The sequence below is a fragment of the Mesoplodon densirostris genome, chromosome 9 (assembly GCF_025265405.1).
Source record: "Mesoplodon densirostris isolate mMesDen1 chromosome 9, mMesDen1 primary haplotype, whole genome shotgun sequence".
Taxonomy (NCBI): domain Eukaryota; kingdom Metazoa; phylum Chordata; class Mammalia; order Artiodactyla; family Ziphiidae; genus Mesoplodon; species Mesoplodon densirostris.
This window is the reverse complement of record NC_082669.1, coordinates 33,309,733-33,332,282: the sequence shown is the minus strand read 5'-3', so window position 1 is coordinate 33,332,282 and position 22,550 is coordinate 33,309,733. Positions and strand designations below refer to the sequence as shown.

General features: G+C 34.4%; 1 protein-coding gene across 1 annotated transcript in view; it reads left to right on the top strand.

The window, feature by feature from the left end:
• SEMA3E (semaphorin 3E) overlaps positions 1 to 22,550 on the top strand; it is a 271,091-nt gene that overhangs the window by 214,605 nt on the left and 33,936 nt on the right. The window contains exons 5-8 of the mRNA XM_060108350.1: positions 9,253 to 9,346; positions 19,575 to 19,694; positions 21,009 to 21,151; positions 22,215 to 22,329. Coding sequence (XP_059964333.1) covers positions 9,253 to 9,346; positions 19,575 to 19,694; positions 21,009 to 21,151; positions 22,215 to 22,329 — 472 coding nt within the window. The remainder of the gene's footprint in view (positions 1 to 9,252; positions 9,347 to 19,574; positions 19,695 to 21,008; positions 21,152 to 22,214; positions 22,330 to 22,550) is intronic.

The window sequence follows — 22,550 nt, the reverse complement described above, 5'->3', positions numbered from 1 at the left end:
GACTCCCAACCACTGCGCCACCAGGGAAGCTCTCTGATAATATTTAAGGCAATAAAACATATGAACATATAATTTAGTAAATACATAAAATAATAATAAAATACTTTTCTCCTTTAAAAAAATCTTAATATACATTTTTGAACCTTGATTGTACATTAAGTACCTTATAAAGGACTCAGCCATGCCTAGCAACACAAATATATCCATCCTCTCCTTTATAATGGCAAGTAGGGTAATACTGTAAAATAATGTGGAACTAGAAGACACTCTTTGAGACTAGCAAACCCTCATTCTGCCTGTGATTCCTCACCTATAAAGAGAAAGTAATATTGTGAACAATATTCTTGACCCTGTCTTACTTTACAGACTTATTTTGAGGATGAAACAAAATAACATATGCAAGAATACTTCCTAAATTTTAAAGTATTATACAAATATAATGTATCATTTTTGGGAAAAAAATGTAAAAAAAGAAAAAAGCAATTAAAATGCAAAACTATTAGCCTTAAAGTCAAAACATTTACTTACAACTTCACTCCCTTTTTGCATTTTTTCCACTTTGTTTATTTAGCCTTTGGGAAATGTTTCACATCTTCTTTAATAAATGATTTTATTGCTTGGCAGAAGAAAGGGAAAAAATAAATGATTACAATGAATCACATTCAAAATTAATTTGTGATACAGACAATTGAATAGCTGTTTTTTTTGTGTGAAGAATTAAAGTGCATATTATGGTTATTTATTCTAGGCATTTTTGTACCCAAACCACCTTTGTTGATAGATACAGGGCTGTGAGCCTGTGTATTTTACTTTTTTCCTATTAGAAATAGCTAATAAAATAAGTGATTACTTGTTTTATCTTGTTGTATTTATAATGTTCCCATTTACTTTTGACATCTTTCAGAATATCTCAGTGGTGCTGAGGGCAAGAATAGTATTAGTTCACAAAGCTGATTTATTAATGGGAAGTTCATTTCATTTAATTGGCATCACGTTTAACACCTGATATGCAGCAACTCATGCCTATTGACAGTAGCTTACAGCAGGCTTCCTGGGTTTTGAGGGCTCTCCTCAAGACCTAAATGGGAAAATTCTTCTGGGAAGATGTACCATTTATTCTTTACAAACGTTTTTCTGAAGAGCATATGCATCTCCTCACATTTGTGAGCTAGATGTCCTGCTTTTTCTCAACCACATGAGGATCTATTGAAAAACTTCTCTGTGTCACACTGAAACAAAAAGTGCAGCCCACATTGTTAATACTAGCGATGTCTTGTAAATTTAAGCCACATTACTCAGGCAGAAATTCCAGCTGTTAAAACACAGATAATGGAAAACCAGTCTAAGTAGTGACCAACATTCTCAAAAGGGTTAAACACCAGCATTACACATTACTTGAACCATAAACTCGATTGCTTTGGGGTCATTGACAAGGTCATTATGACTCAAGTTTTCTGGTTGGTTTGGTTGCTGAATTCTACTTCATGGAAGAAAATTATATTACTTGCTTTTTTAGTATTTTATCAGATTGTGCACTAAATTAAACACTGCATTTAAGACCACAGTGAACTCTCCAAATAATGTGAAAAACTTCATTCTTAAATTTGTAGTTAATTTTGAAGTTATATTGACCTATGCAAAACAAAGCAATAAAAGTTTGGAATTTGCCTGTTTTCTATCATAATATCAATACTATTCTGTGTATGGTAAATTTTCTTCCTTTAAAATTTCTACATCTCAGCTGTATAAAGTTGCAAAAATAACATATTCAATCCTGAGGAATTAAGATGACTTGGATCAGTGTTTTTTTTTTTTGTCATATGCAGCTTAACAAGACAAAGAAAGCCTCTGCTTTAAAATCATGGCACAAAAGACCAGTTAGTATGTTAAAAACTAGTGTCAAGTTGGTTGTTTGATAAAAATTAAGAACTCAGTCTTTATTGCCCATTCAGTTTTGAAATTTCCTGACAATAGACAACAGTATCAAGAGAATACCTTTTCCTCATTAAAAAAAAAAAAAAAAGAAAAGAAAAGGTCATGCAGGAAAGGGAAGCCTTAACTAACAAATAAGTGTACGTCCATGTCACACCTCCATATTACTTCAAATTACATGCTGTCATTAATAAGGTCTTTGGGGATAAAATAAGTCATCTCTATAATTCTTCAGTACTTGATTTTATTTTTAGCGACTGCTATGTGATATTGTGTTCTATTCATCCTAACCTTTAATATATCAAGCCTCGCAAGAGTTCATCATAAATTGTCAGTGTCTATGCAAATATATTATCTTCAGTAAATAGCTGGGGAAATTAAGAACACATTTATTTTTCCTTTAGTTGTTACTAAAGCCAATGGCAACCAAAATATAGAAAAAATAGGGCTTCCCTGGTGGCGCAGTGGTTGAGAGTCCGCCTGCTGATGCAGGGGATGTGGGTTCGTGCCCCGGTCCGGGAGGATCCCGCATGCCGCGGAGCAGCTGGGCCCGTGAGCCATGGCCGCTGCACATCCGGAGCCTCTGCAACGGGAGAGGCCACAGCAGTGGGAGGCCCGCGTACCGCAAAAAAAAAAAAAAAAAAAAAAATATATATATATATATATATATATATATATATAAAATAGAACTGTGATATTGCTATATGGGTAGCCCCAGGAAAGCATGTACAACAAAGAATAGCATAATAACTTGTACATGTTGTATAGTTTTAAATCAACATACCTATCCACAGCTCTGTTTTGTGAGTTGTTTTAGATCTGTGAGAAAGTAGGCAAAGATCACACAACAAAGGAGATAAAACTATTTATTCAAACAATAAAAACAGCTGTGCATTTATTATATATCAGGTATTTTATTTGATACAGGGGATCAAAGATAAATGTGACATAGGCAGTTTCCTCAAGGAAGCCTCACAAACCAGTAGGGAATTGAGTCAAACAGACAGTTATAATACAGAGGAGTAAATGATGTAAAAGGGGGATTTATATGATGCTTCAGGAGGACCCAGAATCCATATTAGGGCAGACAGATGGGTCAGATCAGGATTCCTGGAGGTGATAAGGTCTGTGCTGAATTTTTAATACTGTGTGGGCATTATTATCCTAAACACATTAATAAGTCCAAGAAAGATTAAAAAATCTACAAGCAGTCAGAATGGTTGGTACTCAAACTGTAAGAGCAGCATTTTAGAGATGAAGTATTTATGTATAAAGTCCCTTATGTAAATACCCTAAGGACTTTAGACTTTGTTTTCTGGAGTCTATGGGAAGTCAGTGAAAGATTTTAAGAAGGGAGGTGAGAAGAGGAAATTCACATTTCAGAAAGAAGTCTTTGGCAGCAGAGTAAAGAATTAGTGGCTGGGGAGACTGCTCAGGAGGCTGGTTAAAATTAAGGTGATAAATGGTAAAGGAGTGAATTAAATAAGTGCCATGGTGCAGGCAACAGCGTTGAGTATTGCAGATAGATACAGTAAAAAAAAAAATCTATTGGGGGTAATTTTATGAGAATAGTAGAGTGATAAGGCTTGGAGTTTTGTTTGCTACTGTGTTTCCTGTTCCTGGGCCAGGGCCTGACAAGTGGAAACTGATTTTTTTTTTCTGAATAATTACATAAATAATGGAAACTGATTTTCTCCATCAAACGTAAGGTGTGAGGCTGCCTACTGAATGGCAAGAGAGATCATGAGTTAGGGTGTTTGAGCACACAGCTGCTCAAAAGAGTTATAAAAGGACGTAACCAGGGAAACATATATTCCTTGGAAATTTTGAGGGCTGAGCTAAAAACCACTGGTTGTTAGTGATTGCTTTATATTTTTTAATGGTTTGCTTTAGCATCATCACTATCCTAGGTTTAGAAATGGCAAAGGTAGACATGTGGATAAGAGAATAAGGGGCAAAGTGAAGGCTGACTAAGGGGGAGAAGATGGGAAGGGACCTTTGTATTTTGAAAAAAATAAAAGGGTCTCAACTCTGGAGGTTTGTTATTGGGTCAAAAATATTTATAATTTTATGATTAATCATGTAAAAGAGCTGGAAGTGTGAGAAGCAGTGTGGAACAATATCCTCATAGGATCTGCATTCATTTTTTAAGGCTGCTGTAACAAATTACCATCAATTTAGTGGCTTAGAATGAAACAAATGTTTTATCTAATAATTCTGTAGATGAGAAGTCTAAAATGATTCTCACTGGAATAAAATCAAGATGTCAGTAGGGATGCATTCCTTCCAGAAGATCTGGGGAAAGAATCCATGTCATTCTTTTTTCCAGCTTCTAGAGAACCACCCACATTCCTTGGCTTATGGCCCCATTCTTCCATTGTCAGAGCCAGCAGTGAATGGCGGGTCTAGTCTTCCCCACACTGCATTGCTTTGGTTGGTTCTTGGCTGTCATCCTCACATCTTCTCTGACTATTTTTAGGACTCGTGTGATTACCTTGGGCTCAGCTGGATAATTCAGGGTAATATCCCCATCTGAATGTCCTTAACTTAATCACGTCTGAAAAGTCCGTTTTGCTATGCAAAGTGAGATATTCATAGGTTCCAGGCATTAGGACATGAACATTTTGAGGCTCCATAACTATGCCTAGTATGGGAGCTATGACTCAATTAAGGCAAGGAGGTATTGAAGTATGTTGTAAATTGAGTGTGGTTTTAGGGATTCACTTACCATGAAATAAGGATTTCAAAAGTCATGGTAGAAAGGTTTTAGAGAAGCAATAAAGTTAGATCAGAAATATGGTCTTAGTAGTCATCTTATCTCCAATAGAAGTTGCCTTTCTGACCTTGTTCACCTTTCATGATTTGTTCAGTGGAAATCTCATACTTGCTATCAACAAAGATTGATGGGTTAAAAAGAGGAGTTTTGAGTACATTCGTAAAAGAGCCAAACTTGGGCTTCCCTGGTGGCACAGCGGTTAAGAATCCACCTGCCAATGCAGGGGACATGGGTTCAAGCCCTGGTCCGGGAAGATCCCACATGCCGTGGAGCAACTGAGTCCGCGAGCCGCAACTACTGAAGCCCGTGCACCTAGAGCCGGTGCTCTGCAGCAAAGAGAAGCTACCTCGGTGAGAAGCCCGCACACAGCAACGAAGACCCAGTGAAGCCCAAAATAAATAAATTTTTTAAAAAAAAGAGGCAAACCATTTTTAGGTTTGATTAGCTTTCCCCATAGGCAGGTCTTTTGTTTTTACCATGTCATAAAACATTGATTAGGTGTAAGATCACTTTATCTTCTTACTTTTTCTGGCCTTGCTTCTTTTGTTTAACTTCTCTAAGTGTCATGTAATTATGTGTTAAGGTTTTGACTGCACGTAATGTGCTCAGATAAAATTTATTGAGGCCACTCACTGATTTATCACAGACAAATGAACAGTTGTGATAAAGCTATACCTGGTATCAGCAAAGGAGGCTGAGTTCAAAATAATAGGAATGTAAAATTGTGTGTGTAATCATAGCCATACTTAGACTCTCAAGTCACTCACGTAAAAAATGTCAACCATTTACTGGCTTTTATTATCAAATGTTATTTTAGTCATAACATCCTAATAGCCTTTACTAAAAACCAAGCAACATATTTTTGTTAACAGTTTCATTTAACTTAGTAATTCAGAAGTAAAGTAAAAAGCAGGGAGACAGTATTACTGTTTTTAAGGCATCCAGTGATTTAAATAAGGAATATTGACAGCACCTATATTATACTTCTGCAGGAAGGTATGTTCTGATTAATAAAAATAAATATAGAGCTTCCTGTTCTTTGTAGTGACATTTTAATTTAATAATGGAAATGTTCATGTAAGAACTAGTCAGGGGCTTCCCTGGTGGCGCAGTGGTTGAGAGTCCGCCTGCCAATGCAGGAGACGCGAGTTCGTGCCCCGGTCCGGGAAGATCCCACATGCAGCAGTGCGGCTGGGCCCGTGAGCCATGGCTGCTGAGCCTGTGTGTCTGGAGCCTGTGTGTCCGGAGCCTGTGTGTCCGCAACGGGAGAGGCCACAACAGTGAGAGGCCCGCGTTCCGCAACAACAACAACAACAACAACAAAAAAGAACTAGTCAGATTTGGGAACGAGGTCAAAGAAGACTATGTGAAGTGATGAGATATAAGTTATAGAACTTTCAAGCGTTCAAAGCACCTCTTCATTATTTTGTTAGAAATAGCGTATAGTCTTCAAACTTAAGAAGTACATAGCACCATTTACAATCCAGCTTAACATTGTCCTGCATTTTGGTATTATCTGATTTCTGCAGTATTATTAACCAAGGGTTATGTATGCATGAAATGATGTATCCTCTACAGATTTGGACCTTTCTTCTTTTTATGAAGATAATGGTGCTTGTCTAAAGCAGGGATGTTCTAATAGTTTATCTTTTTTTTAATCATTAGTGGGCTGAAAACCTACAAATTGCAGAATACACATATTTTTTCCAGCTTTACCTAGTTCTAATTGAAAAATAAAATTGTAAGATATTTAAAGTGTACATCGTGATAATTTGGTATAAGTGTACGTTGAGAACACATGCATTTAAAAAATTAAAATGATAGGTATGTCTATCCTTTAAGCTATTCAAAAATGTGGATTTTTAATACTGATGTGAAAAGCAGGCAAAAAGGCTTAATCTGTTCATTATTTCAAAAGACTATTTGTTGAGGCAGTTTTAGCCATTAATCAAATTAAGGAGAGAGAGATATTTGAAGTCTCCTGGAGAAAGGTGGGAAGGGTTCAGTCAAGGTACATCTGAGTCTGGACTTGAGGCGTAGATCTCTGAGAATATATAAGTACTTAGTATTCAGTATCCAGTTGTCAAATTTGAAGTTTCATGAAAGAGTTCATCCTTTTACAGATTCAGATTTTACATATTGCACAGAGTTGTGCTTCATACATCCTGGGTTCCACTTATTTGTTCTCAAAATGTTAGGGTTATAGGCTTCTGTGAATATAGTTTCCAGTTGATTCAATTTACTCTTGAAAGTTGAAGACACTGCTCTGTCTGATACTTGATATCTCAGAAACATGCTGAAATTCACAAATCAACAGTAGTAGCCTTAGGAACCTAGATCATGATTTATATTTACAAAAACCTGTGACTTTTCTAAGAAATTGTAACTTCATTTCCTTCATCTAACTTTGTGGTTCTTCAAAATCTGAGATTCTCTTGATCTTAGCATTCTTACAGTTTGCATTTTCTGTTTCACCCACTTGACAGTTTAAATTTAAATGAATATATTATATTCCTTGAATCAGTAAGCAATATACTTGTTTTTCCCTTGAGGCTTCAATTTTAGTGTTTACGGTTTCTAATTATATGTGAGATAAATCAACTTCATCCATCATTAGAGACAAAAAGTTGAGTATCACAGAATGTTGAAGCTATCAAAAGTCTTTTTTTTTTTTTTTTTTTTGCGGTATGTGGGCCTCTCACTGTTGCGGCCTCTCCCGTTGCGGAGCACAGGCTCTGGACACGCAGGCTCAGCGGCCATGGCTCACGGGCCTAGCCGCTCCGCGGCATGTGGGATCTTCCCGGACTGGGGCACGAACCCGTGTCCCCTGCATCGGCAGGCGGACTCTCAACCACTGCGCCACCAGGGAAGCCCCCAAAAGTGTTGATTTAAGAAAGTAGTTCAGTATATTTCTTCAGCTGCTTTCTATGAGCAAACATTTGGACATTTGACTGTATTAGAGCAAGTATAGTATGTATACCCTACCTATTTTTACCAAATATTCTATAAAGTGGCAGTGACTAAAGGGGTAAACAAGTATTTCATTCATAGACTTGATCATTTCCTCCTCCATATAACACTATGGATATGTTTGGCAAATTTAGATGAAACCCTTTCTGCTTAAGTATTAGCTGGGTAGACCAGTCATTCTAGCTCATTTCAACAAACATTTTGTTTTCATGTCATTGCAAATCTGTTGTCTGTGGGAAGCGAACACAAAAATGTTTCAAATTATTTACTGGCATTCTTTCTCTCTACTGATTCGTGTGAAGTGTATAAATAGATAAACTTTTTTTTTTCTGGCTTAAAATATCAGTTTAGCCGCACCTCTGGATTCAGAGGCCACATTTGTTCTCTAGGCTATGGTTCAGTTCCAAGAACAAGACTGGAGTCAGGTGAACTCTGCACTTACCAGAAAGGTTTTGAAATGGCAGGATCAAAATCGTGATTTTAGAGTATCATAGAGAGAAAGAGGAATGTGTGTTGGATAAGAATGGCAAGAAAAAGATGGCATAGATAATGTGGAATAAATAGGCTGTCTAGGAAAGTCCAGATCAAGTTCTAGAAAACTGCATGCAACCCTTAAAGGTTCCTCAGGACTTTGGATTGTTTACAGGTTCATTTTCACAGGTGGGCGGGACTACTTATAAATGCCACAGTGGGCAGTATTCACAATATTCTATTGCAAAGTGGTTTTTTTTTTTCAACAAAATTTTCTATATTGATTTTTATTGTCAGTTTTCCAGACTACTTTTTTTTAACTGAAACCATTTATAACACACTTAATGGAGATTACTTGTAAAAATATCCATTAATGAGAATTTTGCAATCTGAGAACATTCAGAAAAAGTTCTGTGGTTATGTGATTGCAATAGGAACCAATAAAGTAGTTTTTCATGGAAATGTTTATTTTCAAAATCTTATTTGTGCGAAACCATACTGAAATATTGTTCATGATATGGTATCAACTTCTACATGAATATCCCAGTAATTATTTATGCAGTAATCATTCTCTAAATTATTAAATATTAGATGTCTATGCAAAGAATATGCGATGAAGAATAAAAATGATTGGAAATAAATATTCCAAATTATTGGTAGAAAATTTTATCATTTTCTTTTAGAGATTATTCAAAAAATCAATAATGGCCTTTGTGGAATAAATGCCCATTTCCATGTTTATCAGAGTCTCCTTTTTACTAACTTTTTTTTTTTTTCCAGCAAGTCTCCATTCATTTGGAATATTTAACTGACACATCTCAGAATAACTAATACTGGCTGATCAAGTGATAAAAACAGCAAATTTCTTTCATTTCAGCACCTGCATCCTTTTTGAGAGAAGTGAGAAAACCCACATGGGCCTGAAAACCCACGTGTTTATTTATAAAATCCAGTTTGTTCCTAAATAACTTGATGTTTCTCACTGGTGCCCTATTTACAATACCTGTTTTGTAAATAATCAAGGTTGAATGTATTTTTTCTGAGAAATTAAATTCTTATTAAAGTTGGCAAATACATAATGGCTTTTCTGGTTTTCTTTAAAGGATCCCCTTTTTCACCTGGAATCGCACAGATCTGAGAGAGGAAGGGGCAGATGCCCTTTTGATGCCAGCTCCTCATTCATCTCCACTTTAATTGGTAATTATCATGGCTGCAGACATCAGGTGGTAGTCATATTGATTTCGAAACTTCAGGCAGATTCTTTGCTGTTTCTTCATATACATTGCTGTGTCATATCTATTTATTGGTGCCGGGAGCATGGATATTAAATTTCAAGCCATGCTCACCTGAGCCAATTTTACTCTAAAATAAGTGCAGCTGCTATGAAGTATGGACATCTCATCCAGAAAACACAAACTGTCCCTTAATACCTGATAGAAAGTATTTTGTATTGTCCTTTATTGTTCACAAAATGCAATTATATAAATACTTTTTTATAAAAATGCAGCTAGAGAAACTAAACTATTTTAACATATGTTAATTCTTTATTAATTACTCTGTGACTTTAAGGGAATGTCTAATATTGTCTTCTGGGTGCCTTTCTCTGTGTCAGTAGAATTCAGCAGAGAGTCATCTCAGTTTGGAACTTCAAAGTCATTTATTTAAATTCCTGTTAATTTAAAATGTAAGCTGTAGAGGTTGACTGGCTCAAACTATGTCCACGTTGGAATAATAGAATAAGCTGGCCATGTCTGATCTGGATTTCAATTGGATTTCAATTAAATTAGACGAGATACCTGAAAATCTCGCTTAAATCTCAGAAAAATACTTTTTCTTTAATACAGTTTGGGATTGAAAATGGCACACCCTTATCAAATACTCCAGCACTGCTATGGTACAGACAGCTGATTGAGTTGCCAAGTGTAAAGTTGAAGAGAGCAATCCCTGACACCTCACACAGGTGCTGTTAGGAATCATTCTGTTTTCTCAGTGTTGAGAGGCTCTGATAGATATATGGTACAGATGCACAAGCTTCTGTTATTACATTTGCAGCACTTAGAGTTATCTGCTAATATTAGGTCATCCTGTTTACAGAAAATGAAAACATGTAAAATAACATGTAGAGATTTCCTATCCTAAATAAGTGGGTAAAACTTAAAACTCCCCACTGATGAGTAATCAACATATCTTATTCTGGATTTAGAGTTGATGCAGATGTTCCTGTATATTCTAAAGACAACACGTTCCTTGAACTTATTCCAGACAGTTGATTCTGATGAGCCTTGCATCCCAGTCCCCACAGTCCCCAGTCGCAGTAATGGTACTCAGATCCAAATAAATAGAGCCTTTATATATACGTATATTTATGTGTAGAACAAAAATCTTACGTTAGCTCTAAACAGTAGGGAAGGTTAGATTTACTTCAGCTTCATAATTTGAAAGTGCTTTAAGGTGAGAATTCACGTAGTGATTAGTTCTTTAGGAGCTTGAATAAAGAGATATTTTTAAAGAATATAAGATTTTAAAGAAAATACTATGATATCCTGAGTTCCGCTACTCACTCATATATGTGTGGGTGTAAACATAATATGAGAAGGGGAGATTATAAATATGGGAATTGAGTTGCTTAAGTCACTTTGGACTTAGTAGGAATCAAAACCTTAAGAATGCCACTTTTGGAGAATGCCAGATTCATAAATGTTAGAAATTTGTGGTAGATTGGCAGCATATGCATTAAAATACATGCATTTGATAGACTCATACAATTTTTTTCTAATGTTTTTAGTGATTTTTGTAACTTCATAGATTTAAGATTTGAATATATCTGGAGGAAAGAGAGTGTCTTATCATCTTTCTTTTACCATACAATATATTGCACGGAAAAGGCCTCCTATAAATATCGACTGAATGAAATACTCACTGAGCTTCCTAAGCAAACAAACCAAAAATAAATTTGGGGATAGTATTTACAAGAATATTATAAAAGGTATTGAAAGTCAAAAATTACACAGTAAACGCTACTTCTCTAGTAAAATCCTAAGAAGATGGGAAGAGAACACCATTTATTTTGAACATTTCTTTTAATGGTTAAAAGTAATTTTTTTTAGCCACTCACCACTCAGCCTCCTTGGAGCTTGTTTTTGCATGAAACCAGGAATTTGAAATTTTTTAAGAGGGGAAATATTACTGGAGGGACATTTCCAAGTGAATTTCATTGAACTTCCAAATCAAATTACACTCTGCTAAAATGTGAGGTGCTTGCCATCTGGGTGACTGTTTCACTTATTCAGAAAAGAAATCAAATCATAAGAGCCCTCCAAGCTAAACACAAAAGTTATAGAATAATCCCTGCAAAGAGAAGAAATAAAAATATAATTCTTCTCATTTATCCACTAGCTTTCATCCCAGAGTACCTTTGAGAGATCATTCACTTACTGTGGATATGCAGCAGCCACTGAGATGGAAATCTGATAACCTATGTGAGCCAGCAACTCTTTAAAAGACAGGAAGTAGAAATAATTCACCCAATTGAAAAAGCAGCAGGAATTTGGACTGGAAAAAAATGGAGCTACCTGAGTTGGAATTTGGTAGGCTTGGTGCAGCTTACTCTGACAGGAAAAGAATGCATTAATGTGGTATTTTATGATCGCACATGTTCTCTGCCGATGGGTTAGGACAGGACTCCAGCAAAAAGATGACCATCTTTAGACCATTTCTGCTTCTTTGTTTCTTTCTTAATTGTAGGTCACACTTAACTTTTAATACCTGTTTACATTAAGATTCACTTTCATCATTAAAAAAAAAACCCTCAAATTTGTAATATTCATAAAACTAACAAGGCCCCCAAAGAAAAAAACATGCTCACAAATCTGAGAATTTCTTATAATATCTTAACTTTAGATACAAGTTTCATTTTATTTAACTTAAATTCTGTTGACTTAAGATCACATGGAGTAAAAGGTTACTGAAAAACTAAGTAAGGAATAAATATTATCTGTTAGGTGAAAGACAGGTTAATGAATACTTTTATTAAATTTATAGTCTAATTTAGAATGGAAATGTTAGTAACTGGCAATGATTCTGTGTGAAACAAGATTTAAGGAGTAAAACAATCTCTTTATTGAGCTATGTTCTATATGTTCAGAAGCCAATCAAAATGAAATCATACATTAATTAGGTTTGCTCTTTTAATGTCACTTTGTATTAACAGAATTTACCTTGGTGGTGTATAAATTCTTATCACAGGTACTATTTCTATGTTTAACTACACTTTCCCTTTACGGTGATTACTAATATTACATTTAAAGTGGTCTTAGATAACTGGTTGAAGAAGGCAAGACATTAAAATCGGGTTTTAAAAACAGTTTTTTGAAACAGTGAATTACTTAGTAAAATGAATTCTTGCATTACTTGTCTGTACATTTCAAGTCAGCGAAAGATACTTAAGACTTATCTTGCCACTAAAAATTATTAGGTTTGGTGGCTGGCCAAATAAAAATTCAGGAAATATTTTCTTTATGTCATATGTCATTTTGGTCAGGAAGGAAAAGTATTAGCTGACTTTTTTGCATCAGTTTACATTTGATATAATATTGCAGTATTCTTTTTATTAAGTTGATAACACCTTCAGTAACTTTGGGGTTTCTTTGATACTTTGTCGGCTCAATTCTGTTGCTACTGTTTTAAGATGTTTCATTCTGACCCAGATTTTTATTACCAGTTCTAGGTGTAATTTAATACATACCATACCTAAAGTACCTAAGGTATGCTAATGTACATGTTACTAGTGTTTGGGGGAAAACCACTCTGATTTGTCAGGTACCTTTTTACACTTTGCTTTTGAAAGTGGTAGCTTTGTTGTTAGAATTTTTAGGATACTTTCAAGTTAAAGACTTACTGAATTTTATATCAACAAATAACCATGAATGAGGTATTTCATGGTCACCAAAATTTTCTTTCTGCGCTTTTCATGTCTTAGGTTACATTTTACAGCAAATAAAACTACAAAAGTTTACAGCTGCTGAAATTTTCTTCCTGCACTTTTATTCATAACAATGAGACCTTTGTGAATATATCCCCTCATTACAAATTCTGTGAATTAAAGGTCAATGTCAATTGAATGAAAGGGAGTCGGAATTCATGCAGGGAAAATTTAAGTGATTATCTCAAGCTCTTAATACCACTAAAACTTTTTTTTACAAATAAATGTTTCTATTTTATTAATTATATATTCAAGGTAGAATTACAAATGAATAGTTCTGGCACAAAATAGGACTTCATAAATGTTAGAAAAATAAATGAAATCATCGAAATGAAGGTAAAATGTATGTCTTTACAATCACAACCTCTATAAACATAAGTGAATGTGCTGGCTCGTTTCTTGAATTCATCCCAACTGTGTAGAAACTTACTCCTTTAGCATGTTCCTGTGCCTAAAGAATATCTGTAATTTCTTGTCCAGGTTAAGACTGCTGTGCTTTCTCATTTGGCAGAATGCCAAGTATCCACATGCTGACTGTTGCTTCTGGCCATTAACTGCTAGTTGCTAATGAGCTATTTGAATACTTGCTTATGGTTTCCTCAAAACAAACAAAAAAAGAAGAAAAAAGAAAAAAAATGTCGTCTTCAATTCCCCATTGACATTCTCCCCCTTAGAAATCTGATTTGACCATGCTGGTAGCAATGTCACTGTTTTGCCACCAGGGAAACTCACAGTACTGTCATGGATGCTAGCAAATGCAAACGAACAGATTCAGAACACAGTTTTCTTTTTTCCTTCATATGTCAGAAACCACCTTCTTGACATTGATAGCTAATGCTAGCTATTTGCCAAAGCAAAAACAAACAGAAAGTCCAAACAACTACATAACTGATAAAAGGACCTGCTTTTCCTGGTTTCTTTCAGCATCCTACACAGATCGTGAGTGTGAACTGGGAGGTTGGAACCTATGGACCATGAGGATGGCCTCATCCTCCCAAGTGCATTTTGTTTCTCTTTGCAATTATGCATGTCATAGTCACTCTGTGAAATAGTGCAAAAGTAGAATGATTTTCTAACAAAATGATACAGTTCAGTTATAAAATGAGGTAGTTAAATCCATCTTTAGCCATGTCTTTTCCATGAGACGAATATGTTTCACATTATTCAGATTTGTAGACATTTACAACATAAATAGGAGAAATGCTTGAGCAAGACTTAAGAAAATAAGAAGGGCATGAAAAACTGTGAGTTTTTCTCACTAAACAATTAAAATCTGTATTTACAACATGGTGAGTAAAAACTAATCGATTAATAATACCATCTATGAACGAAGCTCTTGATAAGGTTGATAAAATATTAAGGCAATTAAGTATGTTTCACTAAAACTTCAACTGGAGTTTGTATTGTAAGAAAAGGAGTTGTGTAGAAAAGTATTTTACTTATGCATTTTAACTTAGAATTATTTACAATGGGTTTGTTTTTGTATCGCCAAGGTCAAATGATTGTTTTGTTTTCTTTCCTACAAAGTAGTTGAGAGTAGACACAGTCTTTTGGGGCTGAAACGATTGGCGACAAATACTAGAAGAAGATAGAGTCCCTGCGTTCCTGGATTAAAATTATTAAATATAGGCTTTTTGAGGAACAAAAACTCAAAGAACTCTGCTATTCATATAAATGCCAACAGTTTTTGCTTTCTTTTGATATTTTCTCCCTGAAGCATTTTTGAAAAATCAGAATCTTATCCTGAGGTTTTGTTTTTATTGCATTTCATAGTTTTTTTAAAATTTGAACCCTAAAAGTTTTAGATTTATTCACGTATTAATTAACTCATTATGCCATTCTTTGATTCAACAAATGCTTATTGAGCATTTTCTGTATTCCAGACACTCTACAAGATATTGGTGACAAAAGAATATAATAAGACACATCAGGAAATCTGCATTCTAGTGAGGAATAATGTCAAACACAGGAGACAAACTAAGTAGGATGAGAAATATGATAGGCATGGGGGCTATGGTGGTATTAGGAGCTACTAAACTAACACAAGTTTGGTCAGGGAAAGCTTCATGGAGAAAGTGGGCCGTGGCCAGGTAAATGGGAGGTGAAGTGGGAAGGGGGGGAGGTGCAGAATTCCAGGCAAAGAGCATACAAACCAAAAAAAGGGCAGCAGAGAGAACAGAAAAGCTTGGCAACCTCAGGAAATCACTTGTACACCCCTCTGATTCTCCAAATAACCGAGGCAGTGAGATTCCAAACAGTTTTGCCACAAACAGTAGGTTTGGGGCGGGGGCTTAGTTTGCCAGATTTCCAGTGCAGAATTGTTTCCACTCTTCTTGTATTTGTACACAGAGACTGTTGTTGAACATGACAATGATAAGTTACATTCACCTGTCAAAATACCCTGTAGATGTGTTTTATTTTTTAATTATAACCAACTAACATTAACATAACATCAGTTACCATCAGAAGCCAGTACTATAACAATGAAACATATGGCATACAAGTCAAATTGGTTATTTATATTCAGAATATCAAAATAGATACCAGTAAACTTTATGACCAAGCTAATACATTTATTAAATATCATGTCTGTATAGACATAGAAAACTAAAAATTTGAGTAGTTCTGTTCTTATCATTGAAAATCTAAAACATATTTTACTATTTGTATGAAATTTTTTTAATCTGTGAAAATATGAATTATCCAGATATTATTTTTTGCTGTATACAATACCAAAATATTGATTCACAAATTGTCTCTATAACAAATAGTTATAATTTTAAAGTTTTCAACTGGAAACTATGTATTTGCCATAAATAATATCAATTATAATAATGTTGATTATTTTTGCTCATTTAATTACTGTTAGTTAACTTTGTGCCTAAAGCTTTATTCTCATTATTTTTCATTTAAGTGTTTATTTTTTCTTAGGAAAGTATTTTACCAAACATCATTATTATCTATTACTATAAATTTATTTTGTTCTTCACACTGATAATAAAATATGAAAGGAGAATCTTTCCCTTCTGAGGAAAATCTAATGTTTCCAACAGGAACACGTTTGGTTCAGTTTACATAGCATATAGTTTTTTAGCACCTGTCTAGTAGCTTCTTTGAAGTTTAAGTCATACAGTTCATATTGTATTATTTGAATTGTTCACAAACCATTTTCTTTTATCTGGATACAAAAAGGGAAATTGGGTAAAATTGGTACTATATCATCTTTTCCTTTTTGCAGATAACCTGCCCTGGATGTATATTATTTGGTATCATATGGCTCCATCTAGTGGCTACAAGGGGAACTTTTTTGTTAAATTTGTAGAATTGTTTACAAGTAGAACTTGGAAAGTGTTCAAATTGGGATATGTGCAAGAAAATTGATGTGAACTAAAATAAAGATTATTTTTCCAAAGTAATATTTTCAGATATAAATGTTCTGTAAATATTTTAGGAAATTTAATTACATTAAATATTAAAAACTTAAGAAATATAAAACTATCATGATTTTAAAGAAATCTTTTTTTTGTATCCATTATGAATTAAACATTCAGTCCGGTCCATATTAGAAAAATAAGTTCTGTTTAGGACAGTTTTACAAAATGGCCTTTTTATTTTATTACTGTGTTTTATTGAAGTGTAGTTGACTTACATATATATATTCTTTTTCAGATTCTTTTCCATTATAGGTTATTAGAAGATATTGATAATAGTTCCCTGTGCTATACAGCAGATCCTTGTTGTTTATCCATTTTATGTATAGTAGTATGTATCTATTAATCCCACATTCCCAATTTATTCCACCCCTCCCTTTCTCCTTTGGTAACCATAAGTTTGTTTTCTATGTCTGTGGGTCTATTTCTGTTTTGTAAATAAGTTCTTTTGTATCATTATTTTTTAGATTCCACATGTAAGTGATAACACATGATATTTGTCTTTCTGTGTCTGACTTACTTCACTTAGCATGAAAATCTCTAGGCCCATCCATGTAAGATGGCCTTTATATTTTTATGGAAACTATAACCAAGTACAATACTTTTTTAAAATTTCAGAACAACCCTTGCTCTGGTGGTTCAATAGTCAACTAACTCTTTTGTGCGTGAACTCGTTCATTTCTGCCATAGAGTTGATGATCTCCAAGGCCTTTTAATGAATTCAGCATGACTCTCTTTTATCTATGTTCAAGTAGTACAGATTGAACCCCACATATGGTTCATATCGCTAACCACTGAATACATTTTATACCAAAATATTCTTTTTCCACATGGATATAAAACTTCTGGTGAAGACAGCGCTGATTGAATTTGATACAAATTATGTTGTTTTTCCCCCCTTCTAGTTTCAAAGAATATGCTTAAATAAGAGTTCTGATATAACTCTTCTCTACCAAATTTTATTTTCTTAAGTCCAGATATAAAGCATCTTTATTTTTTAGTTTTTGTTATTTTCCTTATCATATTTCTCATTCAGCATGCATTGAATATACAGGATGAACTAAACAAATACAGCTTCTTTTTTAATTTGTTGTCTTGAAATTTTTCAAATACAAAGAAAAATTGAAAGAGGAGTAAAAATTTATAGCATTTACCTTGGCCCACCAACTGTTAATATTCTACCACATTTGCCTCTGTCTCTCCTGTCTCTCTCTCTCTTTCTCACTTATATAATATATATAGTTTAAAAGTGAATTCCTTTGCGAAAGACCTGGATTTTATTTATTTGTATCTTGTATAGTTTTTAAGTATCCATAGTGGGTTTTGTGAATCAAAAAAAACATTTATGGTTACTTGTCTTTTTGTAAATGAAGAATAGTTTATTTTAGTAACATTTATCAAAACTTAGTTTTCTTATTTTTAAATTCAATTTATATCTCACTTTTCTTTTTCTAAATCTAAATCTAACAAAAGCAATCATTTTTACTTTTGAAAAATTGTTAGTTATCTCAAGGTAGAAATAAACTTCTTACAGTGATCCTATTTACAACTCAGTTGATTACTTTCTCAAATTTTAAACCATACAAATATATTTAATCTGTTCAAGTTTTTTAAAGTTTTAAAGACCTTACCTTAGGGAAAACCTTTCATAAATATTGAAACAATTTTTAAATCTAATCAATAAAATTTATAAATATGACACTCAAGTTTTGTTTAATTCTGTTTAGATACTTGGTCAAATTTTTATACCATAACTAATAATTCTAATTCTAAAATTGAGTATACAGTTAAATTTATTAAATTGGAAATCCAATTAATTTGAATTCTCTTTAAAAAAGCACTTTAAATACCACTTGGACACATATGTACACATTCCAGATTTAACAGAAAGGCATTAATACTTTGAGTATACTTTCAGTATACTCATCATGTCTATATTTTAAAACCTGACCACAGTTACATGACACTCATTAAGAAAATAATTTTGTCACCCTAAATTGAGTTTGCTATATCCAGTGATCTGTTGCTATCATCTGCTTCTTGGCCAGAGATTTTAGCCCAGGACAGGATTCGAGCCTCATATGCCCAGGACAATCCTTCTGGCCTCACTGAGGAGCACACCAGTTACCTTTGTCAGTTTGACAAAAGAGAACCCCAAGTTCCTGTGCTTGAGAGGTTTTGGTCTTTCTGGAGGTCTAGTTATATCATTATGTTATTTTTCTTTTTGTTAATTATTTTTTCTCTTTTCGTGAGCAATTTTAATGTCTTTCTGGCTGGCCCCAAAGATACGTTGCCATGGCTTGAGATCCTGCATACGTTTGTGTATTCCTTGGTCTGATTTAAGTCTGTGGCCTTCACCACATGTTGCAGCTAACTTCATTCGTTCTGTTGACTGCCTGATTAAATTATGAGCTCTTTCTGTCGTTTCTGTGTAAATAAGCCACACACTTACAAATTAAATGACAACTAATTGGATTATATTCAGCTTTGTCAGACTTGGTGGTTCCTGCCTTAAAATCCTGTTGATGGAAGCAATTTCTTACTACAAGAAGAATTTGAGTTAGCTGACTCACATATAATACCAGTACTAATACTAATTCCAATACCAATACTAATACCCTGATGATATGAAGGTTAAAAGAAGTTTATTAAAATACCATAAAGCCAGGTTATTTATCAAATACTCATATAGGCCTTAGTATATGCCAGCTACTCTTCTAAATGCTTTACTCTTAACAACACTTCTGAGGGCTAGTCCCCTATTTGTAAATGTGGAAACTGAGGCGCAGAGAGGTTAAGCAATTTGCTCAAGTTCACACATCTAGTAAGTGGCAGAGTCACAATTCAAACCCTGGCCGTCTGACTGTACCATATATGCTCTTAGCAGTAGTATCTGTTTCATTAGGCCGTATACATGGGAAACCTGGATATGTTTATTGTAATTGTGGTTTTATACATTGTCATCAGACCCAGAAACGAATACTGACTTATCTTATCTGATGTTTTCATGCAGGTAGTGAATTGTTTGCTGGACTCTACAGTGACTACTGGGGCAGAGACGCTGCCATTTTCAGGAGCCTGGGGCGACTGGCTCATACCCGCACTGAGCACGATGACGAGCGCCTGTTGAAAGGTAGGACTGGGGAGAAAAGCGTATGTAAATCAGAACTGAAAGCAAGTCCAGAGCTCATGGGAAACTTGCCATTTTGATAATAATAACAATACAAATGTAATTTATAGTTTTCACAAATTTCAGGGTTTTTTTCCTTAGCAATATTCCCGAATTAAAATATTATATATGATATATGTATACCATTTTATAGCAGAGTGGATCAGCTTTATTATACAACCAGATTACCCTCATAGCAATAGTTAGAAATCAGGACTTAAATGAGCAAGACAAACACATGAAAAGTGAAAACCCCTTTCATCCAGTAAGTTGCTTTGTTTTCTCTTGTCAGTTGGTATAATTTTGTATGAATTGATTGCTTTGCTTTGCTTATTTTAAAAGGATCACATTGTACTTGAGAGACAAATGAAATTCTAGGAGAATCACTAGGCATTCATTTACATAGAATCCTTTGTAAGGAATCATGTTTATATTTTGGCACATTGGTATATATAGGGACTAAAATCATTTTATAGTGAGTGGTTTCATTATTTTCAGCCTTTTTATTAAGCTTTAGAGTGCATAATCATTATTGGCAGCAGTTTATCATTAAAATATTTGACATTCCATTATCCATCAGAGGTCATTCCCTCAGATCCCTTTGATTACAAATACAAAAACTTAAAATGGTCTTCCATGAGCTGGACTGATAGATAATTTATGAATTAAAAAAATAATGATAGACTTCTTTACTAAAATATTTTACATATATTGACTTTAATATATGCCTCCCATATATATATGGGAGGAAGTTCATGGAGATTATAATCATGCTGCTCCTAACCTGTTCTTCTTTGAATTCATTTCAGGTCTATAATGTATGCTATTTGAAATTGATTTATTTCCCTCCAACTCAGTTAAATTTTAAATACCCTAACATTTCTTAAAAATTGTTGATTTGGGCCTCCCTGGTGGCGCAAGTGGTTGAGAGTCCGCCTGCCGATGCAGGGGATACGGGTTCGTGCCCCGGTCTGGGAGGATCCCATATGCCGCGGAGCGGCTGGGCCCGTGAGCCATGGCCGCTGAGCCTGCGCGTCCGGAGCCTGCACGTCCGGAGCCTGTGCTCCGCAACGGGGGAGGCCACAACAGTGAGAGGCCCGCATACCGCAAAAAAAAAAAAAAAAAAAAAAAAAAAAAAAAAAAAAAAAAATTGTTGATTTGCACAGAATATGGAGATAGCTACATGATTTTAATGTTTAGTACAAAATTTCAAGGGAAATATATTAACTTACTTTGTTGTAATAGTTATTACATTTTCGTCTATTTTTACTTCTCTAGAACCAAAATTTGTAGGTTCGTACATGATCCCTGACAATGAAGACCGAGATGACAACAAAGTGTATTTCTTTTTTACGGAGAAGGCCCTGGAGGCAGAAAACAATGCCCAGGCAATTTACACCAGAGTGGGGCGACTCTGCGTGGTGAGGACCGCCTTCCTCTCTCACTAAACTTGCCTAACTCACAATTTATGGTCAGGACTTTGTTCATTTTATAGTAGGTTTCTACTGTATATTTTCTTCTATTCTGTTAGGCTCCCTAAAATTGGTATTTATGATCTAGTCTTCAGACTTCATATCTACTGAAAGTTTAATCTGAAAAGAGCTTTGCATTTTGTGTGATTTTCTCCATTTTCAAAGCCCTACTAAGAAATGGCCTATAATTAGGCTATACTTCTTCCTACACAGAAGTTTGAGCTCCATTTTAAAAAGTTAATTTCACCAAAATCTTGCTAGTTTCTTTAATCCACATTCTAAATAATTTACATAAGCATGTTTCAACAATTCAGATGGTTGATTCTGTAGGAAAAACATATATAGTTTTGTTGGGCATAGTCAGATAGGTTGTTTTGTGAACATTCAGAACCAACTGAAGTAGCCATATATATTGAGAGAATGCTAATAGTGTTATAAATGTGAAATTATTTTGATATTTAAGAAGATACTTGAATAAAGTTAAGAAGACATTTATATGTATGTTCAGTATATACGTATGTATATATATATTCACATATACACACATATGTATTTTGTGTATATGTGCAAATATGTATGCCTGTTATGTATATGTGTGCTTGTGTGTTAGTATTTCAAGCCTTTTTCCCTAAAATAAGAAAAAGAAGTGGATGCTTCTGTACTTCTGAGATAAGCAGATTATTTATCAATAAAATAATAATGAATGTTACTGTATCATAAAGCTTACTACTTTATTTAGGAAAGTGTACTCTACTCTCTACTAACATTGTTTAATACCTGGAAACGGTACTTAATGGGCCAGGGTGAAAGTACATTGACAAGGCAGAATGTGCAAACCTAAAGAAAAAGTTTATGGGGAATTGCATCTTTATTATTATTTGAAGATTATGCTCAAATTTTCACATTAAATAAAAGAAGTATAACTCTTGCCATCTGCAGGTTTAATAATACAAAATCTGTTGGTGGTAAAAGTTCTCTGGGTACCCATTTACCTGCTTTCTGTTTTTTACAGAACGATGTAGGAGGACAGAGAATACTAGTGAACAAGTGGAGCACTTTCCTGAAAGCTAGACTGGTTTGCTCAGTACCAGGAATGAATGGAATTGATACATATTTTGATGAATTAGGTAAATATTGTTGGGAGAGTTAAATTTTCCTCTTCGATATATATGTTTCTTTGTATAACCCTCACTGTTTCTAGCACATATGGAAAATTTGCTTTCCACAGTAATTGACTTCTGTCTAACTTAGAGCGAGTTTCTATTCTTTTCATCTTGGCCAGGTCCCCGAATGGGGACAAGGGAGTTGCGGGAACAGAAAGACCCCTCTTGTTAGTTTAGAGTCAGTG